Source organism: Bos taurus, chromosome 22 (assembly GCF_002263795.3).
Source record: "Bos taurus isolate L1 Dominette 01449 registration number 42190680 breed Hereford chromosome 22, ARS-UCD2.0, whole genome shotgun sequence".
Taxonomy (NCBI): Eukaryota; Metazoa; Chordata; class Mammalia; order Artiodactyla; family Bovidae; genus Bos; species Bos taurus.
Window position 1 is genome coordinate 51077798 of NC_037349.1, and position 27539 is coordinate 51105336.

At 44.0% G+C, this 27539-nt stretch overlaps 2 protein-coding genes and 1 pseudogene across 3 annotated transcripts in view; 2 read left to right on the forward strand and 1 right to left on the reverse strand.

The window, feature by feature from the left end:
* SLC25A20 (solute carrier family 25 member 20) overlaps positions 1 to 2320 on the forward strand; it is a 35057-nt gene extending 32737 nt beyond the window's left edge. Inside the window, exons 7-9 of one of the 2 annotated variants that reach the window (XM_024982713.2) lie at positions 204 to 313; positions 912 to 1036; positions 1729 to 2320. In XM_024982713.2, coding sequence (XP_024838481.1) covers positions 204 to 313; positions 912 to 1036; positions 1729 to 1758 — 265 coding nt within the window. In that variant the 3' untranslated portion in view covers positions 1759 to 2320. 2 annotated transcript variants of the gene reach the window in all.
* Positions 2321 to 7803: 5483 nt separating this feature from the next.
* PRKAR2A (protein kinase cAMP-dependent type II regulatory subunit alpha) overlaps positions 7804 to 27539 on the forward strand; it is a 70009-nt gene continuing 50273 nt past the window's right edge. The window contains exon 1 of the mRNA NM_001191367.2: positions 7804 to 8350. Coding sequence (NP_001178296.1) covers positions 8098 to 8350 — 253 coding nt within the window. The 5' untranslated portion in view covers positions 7804 to 8097. The remainder of the gene's footprint in view (positions 8351 to 27539) is intronic.
* Positions 10553 to 10805, reverse strand: LOC112443524 (large ribosomal subunit protein eL39-like; annotated as a pseudogene).

Genomic DNA, 27539 nt, shown 5'->3' on the forward strand with positions numbered 1-27539 from the left:
CAGTGGAGCAAGGGTTTGAAACAAGTACAGAAAACCTCCTCCAAAGAGTGGCAGCTACCTTGTCACAGGAGTCTTGGCCTTGGACCACCTCCCTGCAGCCAGTTCCTCCCTCTCTGTGGCTGCCAGGTCTGCACAGAGAGGGATGATCTGAACGCCACTCTCACAGCCTTTGTGTGACCAGGGTTGTGTTTGATGTTCTGCAGCGTCAATGAGCTCAGCGTGCCTCGGATCCTGGTGGCTGGGGGTTTTGCGGGGATCTTCAACTGGGCTGTGGCAATCCCCCCAGACGTGCTCAAGTCCCGCTTCCAGACTGGTTAGTAGGAGAGAACAGGGGTGGATGGGGTTGGAGTGGGCCCCCAAACTGGCTGCCCCTGGGATACGGAGCTCTTAAGGTCTTAGGCACACTCCCTCTCCACAGTAGCTCTCAGTGAGTGTCTGGCCAGCATTCTCCCACGTAGTCATTTGTGTCCTGAGAATGTGAGACTCATTTTCTTGTCAGCCTAAACATAAAGTAACTGAGAGAAGGACTTCCCTGGTGGTCCAGTGTTAATACTCCACTAGATGGGACACAGGTTCAATCCCTGGTGAACGAAGATCCACATGCTGCGCAATGTGACCCCAAAAAAGTGAGAGAAGAAGTCACGTCAGCCTTCCTTCCCCCACGTGAGCGGAAGGACTGTTTCATTGTTCATTCTTTTCCCCATTTCCTCGGCACTAGTATAATCCAGACGTTGGTTTGTTCCAGGATGAACTGTGTTGTCTGTGGACTGGTTCTGGGTGACCCACACAGTAGCCTCTCCCTGGTGCTGTGGCCCTGCAGGAAGCCTTGACTACAAAATTGTCCCCATGTAGGTCACCATGGTCAGGTCAGAAAGCTTCCTGAAGCCTTAATGGTTGGTTTCTGCCCACAGCGCCTCCTGGGAAATATCCTAATGGTTTCAAAGATGTGCTGAGGGAGCTGATCCGGGATGAAGGCATCACATCCTTGTACAAGGGCTTCAATGCAGTGATGATCCGAGCCTTCCCAGCCAATGCGGTGAGTGACTGGCAGGGGCTATGATTTTTCCATTTGGGGCTCAGAGCAGAGTGCAGGTGGTCCGATTTTGCTTGCTTCTGAGATTGAACTGGGGGCTCAGTTTTTCTGAAGTCCCACCCTCAGCCAGAGCGTCCTCATTTGTCCCCTTTCCTAAATCTGTCAGATGAGTTACCTTTGTGATTCTCCAAGGCGAGGAGCTTTGACTTCCTGGCATGGCCATCAGAAGTGGCCAGTTGTGGGACATGCATTTTCTTTCCCTATTAGGGATGAGAAAGCACAGCTTGATTCCGTGAGTTGAGGAAGGGGTAAGATTAGGAACGGGTTTTGGTCCTGACAGGGCCAGCCGAGCACAACGCTGGGGGTCTCTGTGAGTAGCCACAACTCCTGTTGGCTTTTCTCTTCCTTCCAACCCCTTCTCAGGCCTGTTTCCTGGGCTTTGAAGTTGCCATGAAGTTCCTTAACTGGGCTGTGCCCAACTTGTGAGGCTGAAGGCTGCTCCAGGCTTCAGGATGCCAGAAGCTGTCATCCAGGAGGAACTGTGGGCAGGACTAGGCAGTCCTGAGGTGTGAGGAGAGGGGGATGGTGGGATGAGAGCTCTGTGCATGGACCTGTCGAGACCATTGTCTTAATCACACCCTCTACCTGGTGTAATTTGCCATTTTGCAACTTGAATCCTCTCTTGTCAATTTAAGGGATCTCATGAGGACTTGGAGGTGGAATAAGTAGCTTCTAGACCACATACCACCTGCGGCCAGGGTGCTGTCTGCCAGTTGACTACTAGCCCTCCTACACCCAGAATACTCTTCGAGAAAGAGGGACTGTCAACCTCTCACTGGAGACACTCTGCATGTTTTCAGCCAGCTGTCTATGAGCTGGGGCCTTCCTGGATCCCTAGCCAGGAACACCCACCAGGGTATCCTCTAATCCTGGCATGCACAGCTCCAGGTCCACATGGGAATGTGGACCTGAGGCCTGCATCTGTCTGTCTATGCAGACTGAGCAAATGTGCCTAGGGGTGGAGAGCCTGTTAACACTCGGGTTTTGTTTTGTTTTTTTAATGCATGCAAGTAATCAGAATTAAAACTAGAGTAGCCTAATTTCCCAGGAGTTGGTGGAAAGCTTTCTCTCCTACACAGAGGAGAGTTTTGAATAGACCATCCCAGCTTGCTAGGATAAGTGAGAAAGTGAGAAAGCCCAGGGTGTAGGAAGACTCTTTTTGCACACTCTTTTCTCATGAGAGCGCCCTATTTGAACAGGAAATAATAAATATTGTTTCTAATTTTCGCAATGTGTGAATTTTTTTTCTTTTGATTCTGGGTCATTTCAGCAAGCAGCCAGGGGCCTCGGTGGAGGCTGTTAGGCATCTAGCAACCTTCCCTGGATGGAATTCAGGCAGCAATTTCAGCAAGAGAAAGAGGAAGAAGTCTTGGCCCACCTGGCCTTCCCTGACTGCCCTGGCCCCAGCTCCTGGAGGGTTAGATCGGTGGGGTGGGATAAGGCAATCTGACTGGTAACTGTTCCCATAGCGCTTGGGGGTCGCTGTATGATCTGATGTCTGGCCTTACTTATCAGGCTGAAGATGATGATTGATTGGGTGCAGCCAGGGGAGATGAGGGAGTCAGAGTGGAGAGTGACAGGCTAGCTAGTCCGTCCTTAGCTGGGGGAGGGAGAGGCTACCAGAGCTGGGCTTCTCTGGCTTTGTCCCATCTGGCAGTCACACTTCCGCTGGCACTTCCCACCTCACTGCAGCTACACAGAGATCCTTGGACTTTGGCTTCAGAGGTATCACTCAGTGTAAATGGGTGAGAGGGGAAGGGACCCATCCCCATCTGGGAGTGGGTGTGGCCAATTTGCCCAGAAGCTGAAGATTTAGGGGTTTAAGGAAGGAAGCTTTATTCCTGGGAAGATATTTCTGGATGATGGTCAAGTAAAAATAATTGCTTCAAGGATAAAAATTGTTTGCTCTCTTCCTGGGAAGATTAATTAATTCAGTGTTACGCTTTCCTGTCTCATGCTGCAGGATATCTTTGTTTAATCTCTCACTGATGAGGAGATGGCCTCCGAGGTGTCTCCTTAAGCTCTTCTCGGCACTGCTCAGTCCTTGAGACAGTCCTGAGACCTCAACCTTTTCCAGGGAGCCCTGGGAGTGCGTTTGCATTCTAGCTAAATGCCAGCCATTCCCATGGCTCAGGATCACTTTTACAGTCTTCTGCTTCTGAATAATTTGCCCTTTGAAACAGCTTCCATTGGAAAGTGGAATATTTTGATTCTTTGATGCTAATGCTGGTGGATTCTTTTACTCCTCTGGGGATTCAAGAGATGTGAAGTCAAAAAAGGGAAGCCCCTGGAGGCATATGTGTGAAGGGAGCAGAGCAGATGGTGAGTGACCCCCTTCTGGCTGGCACTTCCTGTTTATGATGCACTTTGAAATGCCACCTGTTCCTGATGTATCTCTCCTCTCCTGGATGGGGGTAAGGGTGGGGGAGAGTTTGGGGCCCCCTTAAGGAATTTCTTAGACTGCTACAGACAGCGTTAAATAGAAGCCAGTAATGGTTAAAACAACCAGCCAGTGAGAACAGCCTTATCCAAGCACAAAGAGGGTATAACTGGGTCAAAGGTAAAGGACAAAGGGGAGGTTGTTCCAACCTCAGCCTATTAGAAGCAATAGCAGCACCATTTCTGCTGTAAGGTGATAGCATCTCTACCCACAGTTCTTTAGGCTAAGCCCCCTATTCCTTTCCTAACCTCTTCAGGGATTCATTCTCATCTTTTTACCCGATGTAACTCAGTGTTTGGGCTTCCCTAGTGGCTCAGTGATAAAGAAGCCGCCTGCCAATGCAGGAGATGCATGTTTGATCTCTGGGTTGGAAAGATCCCCTGGAGAAGGAAATTGCAACCACTCCAGTATTCTTGCCTGGGAAATCCCATGAACAGAGAAGCCTGGCGGGCTACTGTCCATGGGGTCGCAAAGAGTCGGACACAATTTAGCAACTCAAAAACAGCAACAAACTCAGTGTTTAATGGGTAGGGATTTATACCTCCACTTTCAGATGTGGAAGCCAAAGCTCAGATAGGGAAAACTGATCTACCAAGATCATCACCAAGTAGATATCAGAATGTGGCTGACAGAATGGTGTCTCAGTGTCCACAGGCCTGAAGAAAGGCTTGTGACATTATCAGCAGTCCTGGGATTGCTTGACCCAAACTCCAAGAGCCTGCCTGTACTTCAGGATCAAAGCCCGGGCAGCTGGCCTGAGTCAGGCCAGGGACGGCACACAGAGTCCCAGCAGACACAAGGAAGGTCAAGGGCTCCCCGAGGGCTCCTTTTTTCTACCTTCTTTGCTCTAGTTGGCATGCAGGCCTGTGGCTCTCCAGCTAGGGCTCTTCTTTGCTTCCCAGGTTCTGTCCTTGCTCTCAGATGTCTCAGAGGCAGACCCTAGGTCCGCTGTAGAGACTGACACTTTCTAGGGACAGTGTCTGGGGTTGGTGGTGGTGGGGGGGGTGGGGGAGTGGTGGTCATAAATGGCTCACAAGTGCAGAAATAAGCAGCCCAAGAATTAACTGCTCTCTTGAGCATGGATGCTTATTAAAATAACTGGACCAAAGGCAGTGGCTTCATGGGGGAGGCACTATGGAGCCTTGGGTGAGGGCAGAGGAAAGAGTGCACTTCCTTACTCCCCTCTGGCCACTGGAGGCTCATGGACACTTCTAATGCAAAATAGAAACAGGTGGTGGTAGATATTAAGTATGCAGGGAGACTGGGCCAGGGGACTGGTATGTAGAGCAGGTCAGATGAACAAGTCCCAGGAGATGGGTGGGGGTTGGGCTAGGCTTAGAGAAGCAGCCCCTTGGGGCAGAGGAGAGGGAGGTGTTCCTGCTGGGGGTGAGTCCCCCAGAGCAGGTGGAGGGCATCAGAGGGCAGACAGTGAGTTAACCAGGGGGTCTGGGCCAAGAGCAGGGTGTCCTCCAGAGAAGTTTAGGGGACTATGAGCGTCTCCCTTCTTCCTGGAAAGAGTCAGGGAAAAAAAAACCTTTTAAATCATGAACCTGTCAAGAGCACAGGAAATAACTGTTCCATTGGAAATAGCAGTTGGTACTCTACCCATGTTCATTATCACCAGACTCACTGCTCTTAGACTAGACAGGTGCCCCACTTGAGTAAGCATAATTGTAAATAATTCTGAGAACTGCCCCCCTCCCCACCCCGCCCCGCCCCGCCCCCCGCCCCCATGGTGTCCATGTCTGTTCTGAGGTTGGTAGTTTGGCAGCCCAGGCAAAATGATGATTATCTTCTGGGTGGTGAGTATATCTGGGTTGAGTAGAGCATCTCGCAGGACTCTGGGGCCTCCTCTTCTATCTACCATGGTCTCTGTATTTCTCTTGCTTTTGAGGGTCTCTGCTCTTGACCTTTCCAACCCACCATTACTGGCTGTTGGCAGCTGCTTCCCAGTTACTGGCTGCCTGTGGGTTCAGTTGCCATGGTAACCCCCAGTGGTGCCAGTGGACAGGCTTGAACGAAGGCAATCCTAGAAGGGTGAGGATCAAAGATGTGGGGCTTGGGCCTCTTGTATTCTCTCTTGTTCCAAGGCCCTGTTCTTTTGCCAGCTCAGCTGGGCCCTCATGAAGGCACTGGGAACTCCCCCTTGCTATTGAAGGGTTTCCCCAGAGGGGCAGAGATAGATCACTGCTCTGAAGCCCAGGTGCACGGGGAGGAGAGTCAAGCTGGACCTGGAGGCTGGCTCTCCATCCTTCCTCTGAAGCTGGTCTTTGGAGACAGGTGAGGAGCAGCTATGCAGTTCCCGATTTCTGTGGTCCTCATTTCCTCCAGGTCTGAGGATGCCTTTGAATGCCATGTTTGCTGGCTGGCTGGCCAAGCTAGGGTATCTGAGACTAAGCCAGGAGGACCAACCTCCTTCAGGCAGAGGCTGAGAGGGGGTCCTTGGAGTGACTGGGAGAACCTGCCCACAGTCAGTTCTGTCATCAGTCCTGGAGTAGCTTCCTCCTACCCTGTTCGCAACTGAAGTTGGAGTCCTAATTGTACAGCTGCCTTTCCCCCTTTCAAATGTATAAAACCTGACAAATGGGCAAACTAGAGAATGGAGTTGCGAATTTGCCTTTCTAAAAGGTTAGTGGTAGGATTTCTTGAAGTGGGTCATATCCCCAGGTGTGGCAGGGCAGTGGGAGTCCCACCTTGGTTTCCTGAGTATGGGTTGACTGCTGGAAAACTTGAAAGGGTCAGTCTACACAGGAGCAGAGAAGAGTTGAGGAACGCTGCCCCTCCAGCTTCTCATTGCCCCGTCCTTACTGAAGTCTTTATATTCTGAGATCAGACACATAGCTTTGAATCAAAGGATCCTAGTTCTGAGACTGAGGTCAGGAGAGCAGTCTCACTGGCTCTTCTTGCTGTGTGAAAATTTATTATTCATTTATTTAGTAAATCTTTAAGACTGTGCAATAAGGACCCCAGCAGGAAATGAGCTGGACACTACCCCACCCCTAACAAAGTTAATGGTTCAGGACTTCTCCCAGGAGTCAAGAAACTTGTCCAGGGAGACACTGCTCTTTGGAATCATAGACTTGCCTGGCCTGGGGCCTGAGTGGCTTCTACACCAGTGGGGATCACGTATTCCTGCTTCTAGATGCTCAGTTCCCAGCAGCACTGAGCTCCTGGATGTGTGCCAAGACAAAATGAGAGGTCCTAGTGAGGCTTTAATTAATACTGGGTAATTACCAGGCAGAGCTTAACCATCCCAAATGCCTTTCAGATTCCCAAGGCTATATCTAGGCACTTTCTGACTTGGCCCAGCAGAGAGACAGAATGCTGTCCCATGCTTACTGGGACTTTGGTCAGCACCTGGGCTGTGTTATGGACACACTGGAAAGGTTTCCACTTTTTTCTCTTCCTTTCCAATCTGCTGTAGGTGAAAGTGCAGCTTGGGAAATAGCATGACCTCTCCAGTTTGCCTAGGCCCCTTCCTAGGGACAAAGGATAACAGTGCCTTGCCATCTGCTGAAATACCATCAAGCAATGCTGGCCCAGGGCCCAGGGTCCAGGGCAGAGTATGGGGAGAATATAGGTGTGCAGACCTAGTCCTGGGAATCCTGATGGGAATCCTCAAGCAGAGAAACAGGCACAGTGGTCATTCCTGCCCTGGGCTTTATTCCCTTTTCTCAAGGAACATATTTCGAACTCATTCTTCCAGATTTATCTGCCTGTGGCTACCAAATTATTCTATCATCGAAACTCCTACTGTCTACAAGGCCTTCTTTCTTTGACATCTCACAGACCTCCTGCCAGACTTTGGAGGGTCCTATGGTCATGCCACCATGCCACCCAACAGGGTGGTTGTGACTTTCCCAGGTCTTTACTCTTGTTGTCCTCTATGTCCACATGGCTTTCCTTTGGCTCTTCCTGTGGTTAGATCCTGCCCAAGCCTCGGAGTCAGCTTGAATGTCACCCCCTAAAGAGGGTCCCCTTGTTCTCCACCATATCTGGAACCACACCGAGATGGTAAGGTGGCATTCTTGCCTCTGGCTCTCAGCTATGTCCCTGATACCCAGTAAGGGCGGGCACATGGTTGGATCTTAGCGTGTGCTGAAAGAAGAAATGAAAGATAAAAGGCACTAACACTCCACTTAGCGGGTAGACCTCTCATCCTTGCGCCTGGATTGAAGATCGCCAGGGTAGCGGCGAGCAGACGGCCCCTTGGCGCAAGCGCACTGAGGGCCGGCCCTCGGCGGGAGCGCGCACGCCCGCGGCCGCGTGCGTCACAACCCGGGCTCCCGCCCCGCCCGTCCCGCTCGCCCGCTCGTCGGTGCCCGCGGCGGCGGCGGCGGTGGCTGCCCAGTGACAGCGGCGGCGGCGCCAGGCCGGCCGGAGTAGCGTAGGGTGGTGGGGCCCGGAGACACACACCCGGCCAAAGGGCGGCGTGGCGCGAGGAAGGCCCGACCCGGGTCGCGCGTGAGGAGACCTCGCGGGGCGCCGGGCGAGAGGCCGGCGTGAGGGAGCGCCCGCCTAGGCGGTGGCCGCCGGCGGCCCGTTCCCGCCTGCCGCCGCCGGCATGAGCCACATTCAGATCCCGCCCGGGCTCACGGAGCTGCTGCAGGGCTACACCGTGGAGGTGCTGCGGCAGCGGCCACCAGACCTCGTAGACTTCGCGGTGGACTATTTCACCCGCCTGCGAGAGGCCCGCTCCAGAGCCTCCACCCCGCCCGCCGCCCCTCCTTCCGGCTCCCAGGATTTCGATCCCGGCGCTGGCCTGGTCGCCGACGCGGTGGCGGACAGCGAGTCGGAGGACGAAGAGGACTTGGACGGTAGGCGGCGGGCTGGGCAGGGGTTCGCGGTACGGGGACCGAGGGAGCGGTGCCGGGGGGCGGGGGTCTCTCAAGATCCAGAGAGGGGCTGCGAGGGGCCAGGCCCGCCACCTTGGGCCGGGACTTTGGAGCCCGCGAGGGGAGTTCGTCCGGCTTTCCCAAGCCGCCGGCGTGAGCCCCGCGTGCGCCACTTCCAAATTGAGCTCGGCGATCCTGCCAGCCCCGGAAAGCAGCGAGCGAGTTGTCAGATTCAGCTCGAGTGAAACGTGCGCGCTTTCGGCCCGCGTGCTGGCGTGGGGCCGGAGGGGCGTGGAGCCCACGGCCGCCTCACCTCGGCTGGAGAAGCTTCGCCCGGTTTCGTTGCGAAGACAAGAACGTTCGCCTACACCGACTCGGGTTTCCTAACCAGGGCGGTAACTTGGGAAAACTTATTTTGTGAAAAGTTATCGTGCAAAACTTTATAAGTGTAGACATAAATAGAAAAGGTGACCTGAACTCCCTATATGCCGTCACCCACGTTACACAGTTGAAATATCTGTCACAAATGTTTCATCTATACTTTTTTTTTTCTCTCCTTTGCTTAAGTATTTTAAAGCAAGTCCCAGGATTTCACGTTCTTTCAGCCTGGGATACTTCAGTATATGTATAAAGATATATTTAATTTGCCTAAAATGATTGGAGCAAATGTGGTGAGGGTCAAGAATACATTTTTTCTCATACGTGGTGCAGGAAAGAAGACTTGTAACACCTCTATATCTGATTTAAGCAAGATTGTCAAAAAGCAATTCCATTTTCCTTGATGGCTTCAACATAGACTTTGTCAGTTTAACGATAGAATTACCCTAGTTTTGAATAGCCAGAATTTAACAAAACAATGAAAACATCTGAGAGACAAAGTTAGAGACTTAGTGTTTACTAGCTCACACTGAAAAAAAAAAACAACCCCCAACGACCTAGTTTTGAGTTGAATCCGCATGTAAGTTAGGCTGGCAGGGGAGTTAATTATTGGTCATTGCTATTGGAGGTTGTAAGGTTCAGTGCTGTGGACAACTTCCCGTAGTTTATTCATGCTAAGAATGGAAATTGTTCATCCGTGTTACCCTGGCTTTAATACACATTAAATTACGGGTTTTTCACCTTAAACCTGGAAATCAGAAATTATTTCACAAACCTCTGCCACCGAACTGCTTTGTGGTCTAAGACAAGCTTTGGAACTTATCTGATTTCAAATTTGCTTATCTTTAAAATAGGGTTAGTGACCACAGTCTCCCAGGAATAAATGTGTTTTTAAAAGATTTATTTCAGGAGTGACTTCTGCATTTGTTCCACTGTCATAACAATAAATCACAAAGTTGTAAATTGCTTTACAACAATCTTTGTTTACCCAAAACGTTACTATTTTAGCTATTAGTCCCAAGTGAGTAAAACCGAATTTCCAAGTTTCGTTTCATGTCTTCATTTTTGGGTCACTTTTTATATCTTTTTCAAAGTTGAATTGACTTAAATCTTTGTAACCCTGTGCTTTATTTTACTGGTATTTAATTTTTTTGTTTATATCTCTTCAGTGGCTGTGCTAAGTATAATTATAGCAGTCAACACAAGGTGAACTTCTATTTACAGATAATAGACTAAAAATACACCGCACACAGTGAGATACCACTTCATACCCATGTGGTTGGCTATTATGGAAAAAAAAAAAAAAAAGAAGAGCAAGTGTTGGTGAGGATGTAGTGAAATTGGAACTCTTGCTTACTGCAGGTGGGAATGTAAAATGTCCTGGCTGCTGTGGAAGACTGACTTTTCCTCAAAAAGTTAAACATAGAATTACTGTGTGATCAAGCAATCCCACTATGTGTATACCCCCAAAGAACTGAAAGCAGGGAGTCAAACAGATACTTGTATGCTGGTGTTCATTGCTGCATTATTCACGATAGCCAAAAGATAGCCCAAGTGTTCTATAGACAGATGAATGGATAAATGTGGTATGTATACAAAATGTGGTGTATATGTACAATGGCACACTATTCATCCTTAAAAAGGAATGGAATTCTGATGTATACTACAGCATGGATGATTCTTTTTTTTTTTCCAACAACGTTTCATATTTATTACTGAGTCTCATAGACTGATAGTGAGGAAACAAAAAACATCAGGAGCCAAGTATTACAGTAGTGATGCTCTCGCTGTGATTTGGCTGGTTAAACAAGTGGTCTTAACATGTGTGCCACTTTTTATGTGAGGCTTCTTATAGACCCAGCTTGGTTCTTCTCCAGTGTTTTCTCTGGGAATTGTACCTGATCTTATTGTCAGTTTTCATTCAAATCCATTGAGGAATGGGACGATTCTGCTTTTGTTTCTTGGCCAGGAATCACTTGATCCTGAAAGTCTTCTGAGACGACATGGTGAGGAGAGAACTCAACTGCACATAAGATGGTGGAGAAAAGAGAAGGAGCATGGATGATGCTTGATGACATTATGCTAGTATAATACGCTAGACACAAAAGGAAAATATTGTATGAATCCATTTATATGAGGTACCTGGAATAGGCAAATTCATGGAGACAGCAGAACAGAGATTACTAGGAGCTGGGGAGAGTGGACAGTGGGGAGTTACCTTTTAATGAGGGCAGAGTTTCTGTTTGGAATGATGACCAAGTTTTGAGATTGGATAGGGGTGATGGTTGCACAATGTTGCGAATGTACTTAATGCCATGAATTGTACACTTCAGTGGTTGAAATGGTAAGTTATGTTATGCAGAAAACATGTTTTTGAAAAGATAAGAAATACTAGGATGACCAAAAAGTTCATTCAGGCTTTTCTGTAACATCATACAGAACGCATTGCATACCCAGTGATTAGGAACATTAGGAATAATAAGTCCACAGTACCTAAAATTAGAAATAGGATATATAGTATTAGAACCATAATATATCAGAGAGACTTTACTTAGTAGGGTTTCCCTGATAGCTCAGTTGGTAAAGAATCTGCCTGCAATGTCAGTTGGTAAGGAATCCGCCTGCAATGCAGGAGACCCCTGTTCGATTCCTGGGTCAGGATGATCCACTGGAGAAGGGATAGGCTACCCACTCCAGTATTCCTGGGCTTCCCTAGTGGCTCAGCTGGTGAATCCACCTGCAGTGCTGGAGACCTGGGTTCGATTCCTGGGTTGGAAGATCCCCCTGGACAAGGGAAAGGCTACCCACTCCAGTATTCTGGCCTAGAAAATTCCACGGACTGTATAGTCCATGGGGCTGCAAAGAATCGGACACCACTGAGCAACTTTCACTTTCACTTTACTTAGTAAGGTCCTGAATGGCTAACTACCAATTCAGTTTATGAAACTGTATGCTACTAGAAACACTCAAAAAGCTTCATTAATTGTTATTGGTTTAGTTTAACAACAGTTTGATATCAAACAACACATCAAATGTGAAGTATTAGAATGAATAGTTCATTCTTGGGAAGGCCTGAAGAGTTCAGACTTGATTGACTTATTAATAAGTTACTCTGACTGCATCCTCATAAGAATAATAACTTGGCATCTAGACTTGATTCACTTCTGTAATTACAGTAAAACATTTATATTTGTGGGTCTCAGCATTTTTTTTCTTTTTTGGTTTATGGAGACATAATCCATATACCACATAATTAACCCATTTAAAGTGTATAGTTCATTGGTTTACTGTATGTACAAGATATGTACAACTGTCACCACAGTCAGTTTTAGAACATTTTTATCACCCCCCCAAAGGACACCCCGTACACTTTAGCCATCCCCTGCCCACATCCCTGTTCCCTTAGTTTTAGGCAATTACTAATTTGCTTTCTGTCTCTATGAATGCGCCTGTCCTGGCCAATTAATTTAAATGGAATCATAAAATATATGGTCTTTTTGCTTCTGGCTTCTTTACCTTAGTATAATATTTTCCAACTTCATCAATATTGTAGCATATATTAGTTTTTCATCCCTGTTTATTGCTGAATCCTGCTCCATTGTGTGAATCTGCCACATTTTTTGGTCTGTTCAGCTGTTGATGGCCACTTAGGTTGTTTCCACTTGTTTGTTATCACGAATAATGCTGTTGTGAACACTCCTGTGTATAAGTTCCTGTGTGGACACGGGTTTTCATTTCTTTCTGGTGTATACACAGTAGTAGAATTCTTGCACCATATGGTAGCTCTTATACTTCATATTTTGAGGAACTAATTGTTTTCCAGAAGTGGCTGTGCCATTTTACATATTCTAACCAGCAGTGTATTGAGGATTCTGATTCCTCCCCATCCTTGTCAACGCTTTTTATCTTTTTTATTATAGCCAGCCTAGTGGGTACTCTTGCCTGGAAAATCCCATGGGCAGAGGAGCCTGGTAGACTGCGGTCCATGGCGTCTCTTAAGAGTCAGACACGACTGAGAGACTTGACTTTCACTTTTCACTTTCATGCATTGGAGAAGGAAATGGCAACCCACTCCAGTGTTCTTGCCTGGAGAATCCCAGGGACGGGGGAGCCTGGTGGGCTGCCGTCTATGGGGTCGCACAGAGTCGGACACCACTGAAGTGACTTAGCAGCAGCAGCAGCAGTGGGTAGGAAGTAGTAGCTACCTCATTGTAGCTTTGCTTTGCAGTTTCCTAATGATATTGAAAGATGATGCTGTGAAAGTGCTGCACTCAATATGCCAGCAAATTTGGAAAACTCAGCAGTGGCCACAGGACTGGAAAAGGTCAGTTTTCATTCCAATTCCAAAGAAAGGCAATGCCAAAGAATGCTCAAACTACCACACAATTGCACTCATCTCACATGCTAGTAAAGTAATGCTCAAAATTCTCCAAGCATGAACTTCCTGATATTCAAGCTGGTTTTAGAAAAGGCAGAGGAACCAGAGATCAAATTGCCAACATCCGCTGGATCATGGAAAAAGCAAGAGAGTTCCAGAAAAACATCTATTTCTGCTTTATTGACTATACCAAAGCCTTTGACTGTGTGGATCACAATAAACTGTGGAAAATTCTGAAAGAGATGGGAATACAAGACCACCTGAACTGCCTCTTGAGAAATCTGTATGCAGGCCAGGAAGCAACAGTTAGAACTGGACATGGAACAACAGACTGGTTCCAAATAGGAAAAGGAGTATGTCAAGGTTGTATATTGTCACCCTGCTTATTTAACTTATTGCAGAGTACATCATGAGAAACACTGGGCTGGAAGAAACACAAGCTGGAATCAAGATTGCCAGGAGAAATATCAATAACCTCAGATATGCAGATGACACCACCCTTATGGCAGAAAGTGAAGAGGAACTCAAAAGCCTCTTGATGAAAATGAAAGTGGAGAGTGAAAAAGTTGGCTTAAAGCTCAGCATTCAGGAAACGAAGATCATGGCATCTGGTCCCATCACTTCATGGAAAATAGATGGGGAAACAGTGGAAACAGTGTCAGACTTTTTTTTCCTGGGCTCCAAAATCACTGCAGATGGTGACTGCAGCCATGAAATTAAAAGACACTTACTCCTTGGAAGGAAAGTTATGACCAACCTAGATAGCATATTCAAAAGCAGAGATATTACTTTGCCAACAAAGGTCTGTCTAGTCAAGGCTATGGTTTTTCCCGTGGTCATGTATGGATGTGAGAGTTGGACTGTGAAGAAGGCTGAGCGCCGAAGAATTGATGCTTTTGAACTGTGGTGTTGGAGAAGACTCTTGAGAGTCCCTTGGCCTGCAAGGAGATCCAACCAGTCCATTCTGAAGGAGATCAGCCCTGGGATTTCTTTGGAGGGAATGATGCTAAAGCTGAAACTCCAGTACTTTGGCCACCTCATGTGAAGAGTTGACTCATTGGAAAAGACTCTGATGCTGGGAGGGATTCGGAGCAGGAGGAGAAGGGGATGACAGAGGATGAGATGGCTGGATGGCATCACTGACTCGATGGACGTGAGTCTGAGTGAACTCCGGGAGTTGGTGATGGACAGGGAGGCCTGGCGTGCTGCGATTCATGGGGTCGCAAAGAGTCGGACACGACTGAGCGACTGACCTGAACTGAATGATATTGAGCATCTTTCCATGTGTTTGTTGGTCATTTTTGTATCTTTGAAAAAATGTCTATTCAGGTCCTTAGTCCGTTTTATAAAATTGGTTTGTCTTTTTATTGTTAAGTTCTAAGAGTTCTTTGTATATTCTAAACAAGTTCTTTATCAGATATATGACTAAAAACTATGTTCTGCATTTAGCAGGTTGTCATTTTACTTTTTTGATATGGTTTTTTGGAGCATGGGTTTTTAATTTTTACTAAGTCCAGTGTATCATTGTCTTTTGTTGTTTGTGCCATAGGTGTCTTATTTAGGAAGCCGTTGCCAGACCCAAGGTCATGAAGATTAACCTCTCTGTTTTCTTGTATGAGTTTTACAGTTTTAGCTTTACATTTAGGTTGTAGTACTTTGGGGTTTGTTTGGTTTTTTTTTTGGCCGTGCAACATAGGAGATCTTAGTTCCCCAAGCAAGGATCAAACCTGTGCCCTGTGCCCTTAAGTGTGGAGTCTTAAGCACTGGACTGCCAGGGACATCCCTATGTTGTAGTACATTTTTGTTATTTTTTGTTTAGGAAGCAAGGTACTTCATTCTTTTATATGTGGTTTTTTAAGCACCACTTTTTTTTTTAGTATTTATTTATTTGGCTACGCATGGCACCCCACTCCAGTACTCTTGCCTGGAAAATCCCATGGACAGAGGGGCCTGGTGGGCTGCAGTCCATGGGGTCGCTAAAAGTCAGACACGACTGAGCGACTTCACTTTCACTTTTCACTTTCATGCATTGGAGAAGGAAATGGCAACCCATTCCAGTGTTCTTGCCTGGAGAATCCCAGGGACGGGGGAGCCTGGTGGGCTGCCGTCTATGGGGTTGCACAGGGTTGGACACGGCTGAAGCGACTTAGCAGATCTTAGTTGCATCATGTTGCAACTTAGTTGCGGCATGTGGGATCCAGTACCCTGATCAGGGATTGAACCTAGGCCTGCTGCGTTAGGAGCACAGAGTCTTAGTCACTGCACCACCAGGAAAGTCCCCAGCACCACTTATTACAAAGACTATTCTTTCCCCATTTAATTGTCTTGCTACTCTTGTTGAAAATCAATTGACTGTAAATGCAAGAGTCTGTTTTGAACTCTCAGTTCTATTCCATTGATCTGTATATCTGCCTGTGTGCCACTCCTGCATTCCTTGACTGCTGTAGATTTGTAGTAGTTTTAGAATCAGGAAATGTGAATTTTCCAACTTTGTTCTTTTTCAGAGTTGTTTTGCCTATTTGCATTTCCATATGAATTGTAGGATTAACTTGTCAATTTCTGCAACAAGGCCAACTGGGATTTTGACAGAAATTGCATTGAATTTGTAGATTAATTTGGCGAGTATTGCCTTTTAACAATGTTAAGTCTTCAGATCTGTGAATATAGAATGTCTTTTCATTTATTTAGATTTTCTATAATTTCTAAATTAAAGAACCACAAGTGTCTTGTAGGTTTTAGAATATAAAGTTTTCACTTATTTTATTAAATTTATTCCTAAGTCATTTATTTCTTGTGAAGTGATTGTAAATGAAATTGTTTTCTTAATTTCATTTTCAGATTGATCATTGCAAATGTATAGAAATACAGTTAATTTTTAAGATATTGACCTGTATCTTGCAGTCTTGCTGAACTTGTTTATTAGTTCTCTAGTTTTTTAGTGGATTCCTTAGGATATTTTCCCAGCATTTTTTATTGCACAGTATATACCACATAACAATTGGAGTTGGTTTAAATTGCCTTATTGGAACTTTTTTGAGACTTGCTTAATAATAATAATATTTCTACAGTTCACATATCTGGGTCTCTCAGGAGGATTTCGACACAGTTGAACCAGCCCTCTTTGAAACTTTCTCCCTCCTTGGCATCAGTGTCTTTATTCCCCTGTGTCTTGACTCTCTCACCTCTGTCCTTTAAATGTCTGTTGATGATCCCCTGAATTTGGTTTGTTTACTGTTTCTCCCTCAGTGACAGTTCTCTTCCTAAGCATTGAACCTGCCCTGAACCTGAACTTTCAGAATCAAAACTTGCTGTTAGACACACACCCTATTTATGATTGTCTTGTCAGCTGGTCACCTCTCATTCATCTCTCAAGCTCATGATGCCTAAAACTAATGTTGTGAACTTGCCTGTCACACAGCTCTGTTTTCTCTGCAGTCACCTTTTTCTGATTTCTTCAGCAAGAAACCCAGAAATCCATCACTTTCTTCTCTCTTTTGCACTTTCACTTTCATTTATTTTGATCTCTGGGTTCCCCCATCTTCTCCTTCCCTACTGTCCCTTCCCTGCCTTGGGTTTGCTTTTTATTACTTCTTAAAAGAGAAAAATTATTTGACTGCACCAGGTCTTAGCTGTGGCATGTGAAGTTTTAGTTGCAGCACGTGGGATCTAGTTCATTGTCCAGGAATTGAACCCAGGCCCCCTGCATTGGGAGCATGGCATCTTGGCCAGTGCACCACCAGGGAAGTCCTTATATTGCTTCTTAACTGGATGCATCCTGTAGGTCTCCCACTCATCTGTCTTCTACCCATCTATACACTGTCACCAAAATCAGCTTTCTTTCCTTTTACCTCCCTGTAAAGAATCGTGGTGAACTGTGTGTAATGTGAAATTTGCCATTTTAACCATTGTGAGTGTACAGTTCAGTGCCGTCAGTACAGTGCCTTCACAGTATTGTGCGGCCACCTTTCTTTTTGAGGCAGGTAAACTTTTTTGAAGTAAAACGTATGTGCAAAAAGGTGCACAAATCACAGATGTGCAGCGTGATTGTTCATAAAGTGTACACACTATGTATTCCTTCATCTTGCTCTGGAAATATCAGCTGGAGGAGACTTTTTTTTTTTTTTACTCTTTTTCTACATTTTACGTAATTTACCCATAAATACTGTTCTGTGATTAGGACAGCTTGCATTTATTAAGCCTTTATTCTTTAGTAGTGTCAGTGCTCAGTTATTTATTATGCATCATCTCATTGAATCCTCCTAATCTTTTGAAAAAGGTTCTTGCCTGGAGAATCCCAGGGACGGGGGAGCCTAGTGGGCTGCTGTCTATGGGGTCGCACAGAGTTGGACACGACTGAAGCGACTTAGCAGCAGGAACTATAATTATCTCCATTTTACAGATATGGAAATTGAGACCTAGAAACTATCCAAGACCATGTAATAAGCAGGGTTTGACTTTAGGCTGTGTTTAATGCCATTATACTGTTCATTTTGGTAGAATATACATAAAATTTACTGTTACCATTTTAAAGTATACAGTTCAGGGGCATTCAGTACATTCATTATTTTGTGTAACTGTCACCACTATATTGTTCTTTTTCAAGATTCTTTTGAGTTTTCAGGACTCCTTGCAATTCTATATGAATTTTAGGATCAGGTTTTCCATTTCTGCAAAACAAAAACACAAAACTTGTTTTCTTAAACTTCATATTCAGTTTGTTGATAGTGAATATATGCAACTGCAACTGATTTTTGTATGTTGATCTTGTACCCTGCAACTTGTGGATTCTTTAGGATTTTCTGTATATACGATCATGTAATTTGTAAATAGTTTTATTGTTCCTTTTTTATTTGAATGCTCTTTTATTTATTTATCTTGCTTAATTGTTCTGGTAGGGCTTTCAGTACTATGCTGAATAAAGGTGACTGAAACAGGCATCAGTGGTGTTGGAAGTAGTGAAGAGGTCAAATTGGATAAAGCCAGTGTTGAAATGATTCAGCTGTGATTCTTGGGGATAGAGGCTCTAGTGGGGTTGTGATGGAAGAGGTCAGGTGCCAGTAGGTCAGGGAGTGTGTGTGTGAGAGAGAGAGAGAGAGAGAGAAAGAGGGAGGGAATGAAGGAGGGAGTAAAGAAGGAAAGAAGACAGAGCCTGCAGAAGATTCAGATAAAAAATGGTGAGTATGTTTTGAAGAAGAAAGGACTTGGTGGTAGCTTGAAGAAGTACAGATATAAAGGCAGGTCTCTGATTCTGTTTTGTTCGGTTAGAGTCACCATAAGCATGTTCACATGCAGAGGGAAAGGAGCCCGTGGAGAGCTCGTGTCTGATGCAGCAAGGTCCTAGAGTCGGGGGTGGGGAGGTGGATTAGAATGGAGGGGAAAAGTGGGGACATCTCATATTCAGAAACGGGAGAGGGATGTTGTTTGCTTTAGCTGTTATTTAATTTAAAGGTTTTACTTCTGTGTGCTCTTAATTCAAGGCTTTGTCTTTTACTTACTTGAATCTCAGAGGTGAACATCTAAGCTAAGGGGAAACAGTAGGGAGGTTTTCCAAAAAAATTTAAAGAGAACTATTGTATGACTGAGCAATCCCAGTTCTGGGTTTTTTCCAAAAGAAAACAAAAACACTAATTCAAAAAAATAAACACACCACTGTGCTCAAGGCAGCATTATTTACAGAAGCAAGATAAGAATGCAACCTGAGTGCCCATTGTTAGGTGAATGGATAAAGATGTGGTATATATTTACAGGTGGAATATTACTCAGCTAAAAAAGAGAATGACAGCTTGCCATTTATGACAACATGGATGGACTAGAGGGTATTGTGCTGAATGAAATAGGTCAGACAGAGAAAGACAAATACTATATGGTTTCACTTGTATGTAGAACTTAAAAAATAAAACAAATTTACAAATGTATTAAAACAGAAACAAACTAACAGATACAGAGAACAAACTGGTAGTTACCATAGGGGCGTGAAGTCAGGGTAAGAGTGAAATTGGTGAGGGAGATTAAGAGGTTCACACTTCCAGTAATAAAACAAGTAAGTCACAAGGATGTAACGTACAGCAAAGGGAATATAGGTAATAAGATGGTAATCATTTTTTATGGTGACAGTGGGTAGCAAGTTACTATGGTGATCATTTTGTAGCATATAAAAATATTAAATTACTATGTTATACATCTAAAACTAATATAATATTGAAAGTCAATTATATTTCAAATAAAAAAAGATAACATCTGCTAGGGCTGTTCTGGTATTTTGTATCATCACAATACGTTTTTCTCATGTATGTATTTTTTCCTGTTTAGTGTAAAATTTAGTGTATGACTCTTTGGAATTAAAAAAAGGTAATCATGGGGCTTCCCGGGTGATCCAGTGGTTAAGACTCCATGCCTCTACTGCAGGTGAGGCCAGGAAAAAAAAAAAAACAGGCATGTTTATCTTATATTATTTCCTTGGCATTTGAGATTTTATTTAAGTGAATTTAAGATTAAAATATAGATGGCTTGACTTTTTTAGTCCAAGCCCTGATATCTGCCAGGGAATTTGTTAACAACCGTTTTAAGATGTGATACCCACAAGATAATGTGTGTGAAGACAGTGACTAAAGATGTCAAGATTTGGATGAAGATTTTTTTGGTAAACCAGTGGCTGGAGAATTATTGTTCAGTTTGCAATGTTATTATTTTTTTTTCTGCAATGTTATTATTAAACCTCTGTGTTTTTTTTGACATCCATTATTTTTAAACAAAAGTAAAATGATGATTAGAGGAGAATTTGCTTCATGCTGTGAATGCTTGATGATTCTCTTCAGAAAGATTATTAAAGCTTTTTGTTTGGTGACTCTGTGATCATTAACAGGGCAACTGCTCTGTCTTACTGTTACCAAACCAAGAGTCCAATGTTCAACTAATGAGTTGGTTTCTCAACTCACAGAGAAGCCATGTCTGATTGGTGATGCTCCCGGTTTTTGGTTTTTTTTCCTGTTGATAGTGATCCATAGATAATTCTCAGAGTATGGTTCAATTTAATGCATACCATATTTTTAAGTGTTGTGTAGGTCTAGCAGATGATTGGTATCTGAAATGCCAAGTGAGAGGGATTTAACACCCTAAAATGAGTGGTCTTGTATGGCTTTTTTCATGCTTGCTTTATTTCTGTAAGTTGGCAGGGAGTTTTCACAGTTTGTTTTTGTTGAATAATAAAGAACATGTCTGGCCTTTGTCCCAGATTCCTGGCACAGAACTTCTAAAACTCTTAGAATTTCCCAAGTAATGGAAATATAAAGTAATGCTCAAAATTCTCCAAGCCAGGCTTCAGCAATATGTGAACCATGAACTTCCTGATGTTTAAGCTGGTTTTAGAAAAGGCAGAGGAACCCAGAGATCAAATTGCCAACATCCGCTGGATCATGGAAAAAGCAAGAGAGTTTCAGAAAAACATCTATTTCTGCTTTATTGACTATGCCAAAGCCTTTGACTGTGTGGATCACAATAAACTGTGGACAATTCTTCAAGAGATGGGAATACCAGACCACCTGATCTGCCTCTTGAGAAATCTGTATGCAGGTCAGGAAGCAACAGTTAGAACTGGACATGGAACAACAGACTGGTTCCAAATAGGGAAAGGAGTACGTCAAGGCTGTATATTGTCACCCTGTTTATTTAACTTATATGCAGAGTACATCATGAGAAACACTGGACTGGAAGAAGCACAAGCTGGAATCAAGATTGCCGGGAGAAATATCAATAACCTCAGATATGCAGATGACACTACCCTTATGGCAGAAAGTGAAGAACTAAAAAGCCTCTTGATGAAAATGAAAGTGGAGAGTGAAAAAGTTGGCTTAAAGCTCAACATTCAGGAAACGAAGATCATGGCATCCGGTCCCATCACTTCATGGGAAATAGATGGGGAAACAGTGGAAACAGTGTCAGACTTTATTTTTCTGGGCTCTAAAATCACTGTAGATGGTGAGTGCAGCCATGAAATTAAAAGACGCTTACTCCTTGGAAGGAAAGTTATGACCAACCTAGATAGCATATTCAAAAGCAGAGACATTACTTTGCTAACAAAGGTCCATCTAGTCAAGGCTATGGTTTTTCCCGTGGTCATGTATGGATGTGAGAGTTGGACTGTGAAGAAGGCTGAGCGCCAAAGAATTGATGCTTTTGAACTGTGGTGTTGGAGAAGACTCTTGAGAGTCCCTTGGCCTGCAAGGAGATCCAACCAGTCCATTCTGAAGGAGATCAGCCCTGGGATTTCTTTGGAGGGAATGATGCTAAAGCTGAAACTCCAGTACTTTGGCCACCTCATGTGAAGAGTTGACTCATTGGAAAAGACTCTGATGCTGGGAGGGATTGGGGGCAGGAGGAGAAGGGGATGACAGAGGATGGGATGGCTGGATGGCATCACTGACTCGATGGACGTGAGTCTGAGTGAACTCTGGGAGTTGGTGATGGACAGGGAGGCCTGGCGTGCTGCGATTCATGGGGTCGCAAAGAGTCGGACACGACTGAGCAACTGATCTGATATGATCTGAAGCCCCCTTGGATCAGACTTGAATTTAGTTAATGAGATGATTCAAGATGGGGCCTGGTCACCAGAAAAATCAACCATGTAATTAGAATGTTGGAGCTTTGAGCCAGTCTGACCTCTGGGGAAAGTTGAGGGACTGGAGATTGAATTTAATGTTGTAGCCCATGATTCAGTCAATCACATTTATGGAATGAAACCCCAACAAAGCTCTGAACATCAAAACTTGGCGGAACTTCCTGGTTGATGATATGCTGGGAAGGTGAAGCACCCTGATTCTGTGAGAAGAGACAGGGAAACTGTGCTCTGTGTGTATCTTCATTTAGCCAATACTGATTTGTATCCTTTATAATAAAACTGTAATAATAGGTATGTGCTTGCTTGTGTGTGTTCAGTCATCTAACTCTTTGTGACCCCGTGGACTGTAGCCCGCCAGGCTCCTCTGTCCATGGAATTTTCCAGGCAAGAATACTGGAGTGGGTTGCCATTTCCTTCTCCAGGGGATCATCCCAACCCAGGGATAGAACCCGCATCTCCTGTGTCTCCTGCATTCTCAGGTGGATTCTTTTTTTTTTTTTTTAATGAAATGGTCAAAGAGACCGAAAAGTCTGACCGAGAAAGGAGAGTTCGGTCCACATGCTTTGCCCATTTCTGGTCGGTTCCCGAAGGAGACATTGGGTGCCTCTTGGCATTGGCAGGTCGGTATAAACCCCCGACAGGTTTCTGCCATAAGCCGTATGAGATCACCGTGGAACCGCAGAGCAGGGCTCCTTACTTGCTTCTCGCAGGGCCTGTCATTCATTCACACAAGCACACGGTAGAGTTAGTAAAGCACGGCAGAAAATGTGTTTGCTAAGAGAACAAAGAACTAAAGCTCCAAGCATCCTTATCTTGTCCTGAAGGATCCCGGACAAGCCCCCAAGATGAAGGGTGGTTGTTGAATCACACGAAGACACCGGGATTCTTGACCCCGGGGGGAGAAGAATTCAATCCGGGGCCAGAGACGAGGCTTGATCGCTCAGAGCTTTTGTGTAATAAAGTTTTATTAAAGTATAAAAGAGATAGAGAAAGCTTCTGACATAGGCATCAGAAGGGGGTAGAAAGAGTACCCTCAGGTGGATTCTTTACCCACTGAACTATCAGGGAAACCCCCAGGAATAGGTATGTGTGAGTGCGTGCTCAGTCGTATCTGATTCTTTGCAACCCCATGGACTGTGGCCTGCCAGGCTCCCCTGTCCATGGAGTTTTTCAGGCAAGAATACCAGAGTGGGTTGCCATCTCCTAAAGTCCTGTGAGTTGTTTTAGCAAGTCAAACCTGAGAGTTGTGGGAACCTGTGAATTTGTAGCCAGTTGGTTAGACATGTTGGTGGCCCAGGACCACCAAAGTGCAACTAGCAACTGGAGTAAAGGCAGTCTTGTTGGGGACCATGTCCCTGAGGTGTGGACTCTGGTGCTACCCTGAGGGTTAGCATCAGAATTGTATTGAAGTTTACCAGTTGGTGTCAGAGTAGTTTTTTTATATTCCTGTTATAATTCAACTTAAATTAGTGGCCAGATGTGAGTTGATGAGGTGATATACCCAGGAAGGGGGGCGTGGCTTTTAGTCCTTTCTGGCTTATTAGGGCCTCATTCATTCAGTCCATCTACATTTAGTGTCTGTGTATGACAAGGTCTGTGCCAGACAAAAGGTGGTAGGAACGTCCCCATACTTATTCCTTAGGAGTTTTTAATGTAATGTAGTAGACACATGGAATTTTTGCATTCTGTGGTAGAGAAGGAATCTCACCTCTTGGAATGGCATTTTCATTCTTTGGCAGGACATTGGGGCTGGGTTAGAGATGGGTTTTCTAGGCAGTGGGTACTTTAGGACCAGAGAGATGTTCAGTGGATGGGAACGGGGGGTTGTGGGTGCCAATGGTTGTTTCAAAATAAATGACTCTGTTTACTGGCTGGATGTGTGTATTAGGGCAGTGTTTTTGGAGAGAGGTTAAATGGACCACTGTATCAGAATTTCTCTGTCCCCTGGTTCCCCCATCCCCTCCCAGGAATGCTGGTTTTTTCTTTTCTACCTTTTTTTTTTAATGATGGAAAATGTCGATGGACAATAGTAAAATGAATAGTGTAATAACCCCCATCGTCTATCTATCCCCAACTCTGTTAACTCTTGGGCGGTGACTTGATTTATAATGTTTGCTAATTTCTCTTGGGGAGTCTTTACCCATGTATTTACTATACCAGTATCAAGCTACCACAGAATTTCACTGAACAAGAAGTTAGGTAAAGATTTTCAGAATCAGTTCTCCTGACCCCAGCTCGTGACTCAGACCACCTTCCTCTTTGATTACTTTTTTTAAATATCAAAAATAATTTTATCCATAAGTATTTAGGTTTATGTCCCTCAGGACTAGTTCTAAATATATATCCACAAAACTTTCATCATATCTAAAATAAACAAAATGCCTTAATATCAAATATTCAATCTCTGTTCACACTTCTCCACACATCTTCAGATAAGGTCAAGAATTACATTTGACTGCCTTATCTCTTAAGTCTCTTTTAGTCTGTAGGATCTTTCTTGATCTCTTTCTTGTTTCCTTTGAAGATTATTTGTAGAATAAAGTTTATTTTGTAGAGTTTGGCTGATTGCATCCCCATGATGTTTGCATCAAAGTTCCCCATCCCCTGTTTTTCCTCTCATTTCATAATTGGCACTAGAGCAGTAGTTTTCAAATGAGGTTCCAGGATCAGTAACATCAGCATCATCTGGGAAACTTATTAGAAGTACAGATTCTTAGCTTCACTCCAGGCCTGTTGAATCAGAAACTCTGAAGAAGAGGCCTTCAGTCTTCTCAATAATTCTGATGTATCCTAAAGTTTGAGGACCATTGCTACGTCAGCTTGATCAGATTCAGGTTTGTCCCCCGCCCATCTCACTGTCTTACCCTCACCAACTATGGTAGGTGTCAGGGAGATGCAGTGGAATGAGGAAGGGACAGACAGGAAAGGTGAGCCGCCAGCCTCCCAGGGAGTGAGGAGCACGGCCTGCTGCGTCTGGTGTCTGAGTTCTACCCAGGAGGAAATCCTATATCCAGTGGATACCTCCACAGTGCTTTATCAGACAAAGGGCCTTGATCATGAAGGACATTTACTTCTGAATTTGCTGACCTCAAATGCTTAGAAACATCTATTTTGTATCTTACAAAGTCTCACTATGCAGAGAGTTATCATCTTCATGTTACTTAGTTTCTACAGGTGGTCAGCATGAATACTTTTTAGACTTCTCTCATTGCTGTAGAAAAATACAAGTGTTCCAACTTTGCCTGCTTCCTTTCCAGTTGACTTCCTTTAGTTTAGTTCATTAAATGTATTATAATTTCACCCCACAAAATCAAGATGAGCTCAATCACAAAAGTGGCAAAGTGGTAGAAACAGTAATAAAGTAGTTAATACTTTTAAAAAAGTTCATTACATGTAAATTTTTTTTTCTATCAAATGAAAAAGAAGTGAAGCTGGTCATTGGGGATGAGAGTCTTCAAGAAAAAAGATTAAATGGAGCATGTCTGTAAAAAGGTCGAGCACATGTGCTCTGGCCCGGCTCCGATTTTGGTCAGCATGCCTAGCCTCAGCACTTCCTTCATTGTCCATCTCAGGGGCATCCAGGCCAGAGAGTGGGTGTCCTGTGCCTTCCCTGCAGGCTTTCATTTCTTCACCACGTAGGCTTGGGAATCAACTCAATTAGATTAGAATGTTCATGGAGGAGTGTTTGTTGACCTTATATAGAAATTCTGCTTAATAGGGTATTTGAACAAATTGAACAGGATAGATTGAGAGTACTAAGGTGCCTTTCTGCTTTCACATAATCATCAACTGCCCAATTTCATATAATAAAGAACTTTTTATCTAATTAAACCTTCTTTAGGGTTCCTCCTCCAAAGCTGTTTCCCTAAACATTTGTCTTCCAGAAGAGGATTTGGTGATGCGGGGAGAGAAGGAAATAGGAGCAGAGGTACATCACTATTATACTAAAAATGGCATGGGGGATCAAATTTGATTCTGTTGGGCTACAGTTTTATAAGCCAGGTCTTAAACATTTCCTGCATCTCAGATTTTGCTCCGAGGTTCTAAGTAGCATGCACACTAATTCTGGCCTTGAAGGAATGGAAAGACATGGTAGCAGAGTGGAAGCTAATGCAACAGTTGAACAATGAATTATATTTTCTTGTCGGATGGTGGTTTTTGTCACATCTCCTCCTACTGGATATGTGATACATTTTTCAAAGCAAATGAAGATGTTCAGGATAAGCCATTATTTAATCAGTGAGAATGAATATGCCCCTGCAGATGTTTTCACAAATGTTTAGTTAAACATTTTAACTTTAGTGTTTCTAAAGAAAAATAAATGATCATAGTAACTTCTGCCTATTATCAGTAATTGTAACAGATAATCCTTTGAAGAACAAAGATTCAAGGCCAGCAAGAAAGCAGTTATTGTGAAGTCCAGACTGGCTTACTGATCATGGACGTGAGAACTGTTTTTCAGCATCAAGTCACAGAGGAGAGGAGAGAGGATTTTTTTTTTTTTAAGATGATAGTGAATAAAATCGTTAGCTTTTCAGAAATAAGGATTTTTAGCAGTAATAAATAAAACTGTTTACATCAGTCATTAGAAATGCAAATTAAAACCATGATGACATACTACTTTATACCCACTGTTGTAACAATAAAAAAATATTAACAAGTGTTGACCAGGATGTGGAAGAACTGGAACCCTCTCATCCTGCTAGTAGGAGTGGAAAATGGAAAAGTCTGGCAGTTGCTCAAAAACTTAAGTATGGAGTTACCATACAGCCCACCAATTTCATTCCTAGATGTATACCCAAGAGAAATGAAAATGTATAAAATGTGTATACATGAAGGTTCATAGTAATGTTATTCTTAATAGCCAAAAAGTGGAAAAAGCCCAGGTGTTCACCAGCTGATGAATGGATAGATGAATGTGGTATATCCATACAATGAAACTGTCTGACAACAAAAAGAAATGAAGTACTAAAAGGTGCTATGAGAGGCCACATATTGTATTCTACTTATACAAAATGTCCAGAAAAGGCAAATCTATAGAGACAGTAAATTACTGGTTGCCTACGGCCAAGGGGATTGGGGGGAATGGGGAGGGAGTGCTGATGGATATAGGGTTTCTTTTTGAGGTGTTGAAAAATATCTAAAATTGATTATAGTAATGGAGACAGAATTCTTTGAATATACTAACAACCGTTGTATAGTATAAATGGTTAACTATGTGATATGTGAATTATATCTCAAGGCTATCACATTAAGAAAAATAAAGCTTTTTTTTTTTTTCTTCCCATCTTACCTCTAGCTATTGCAATCCCAGGCCCCCCCTGAGAGATTAAGCTATGGCCAAGTACAGTTATGGTTACTTCTGTTTTTCTTTATATTGACTCAGTGTACTGAGTCAATATAAAGAAAGTATTAAGTATAAAGTATTTGTACTTAAAGTGAACTTAAGTGGGAAAAAAAAAAGTTTTTAAAAGAACTGTTAATGCTGATCTTAGAAAAATACTCAGTTTTGGACCAGGTTCATCAGTAAATTTTGATTAGTTGGTAAGTACTAATACTTGATAAACTGTATTAGTCTCATGTCAAGATTCCAAATGCAGATTTCTACCGGGGGCTTTAAACATCATTTGAGAAGACATTTTAGACATTTCAAGAAAGAAGGTGCATTCACACAGTTACACTGATGTGAGTGTTACCTGGTTACCCTGCTGGCATCCCCGGGCTGATTTTGGATGTTGTCCTTCCATGGCTGAGAGCGTGGGCTATGAAGCTGAGTGCCTGCACTCAGTCTGGTCCCACCT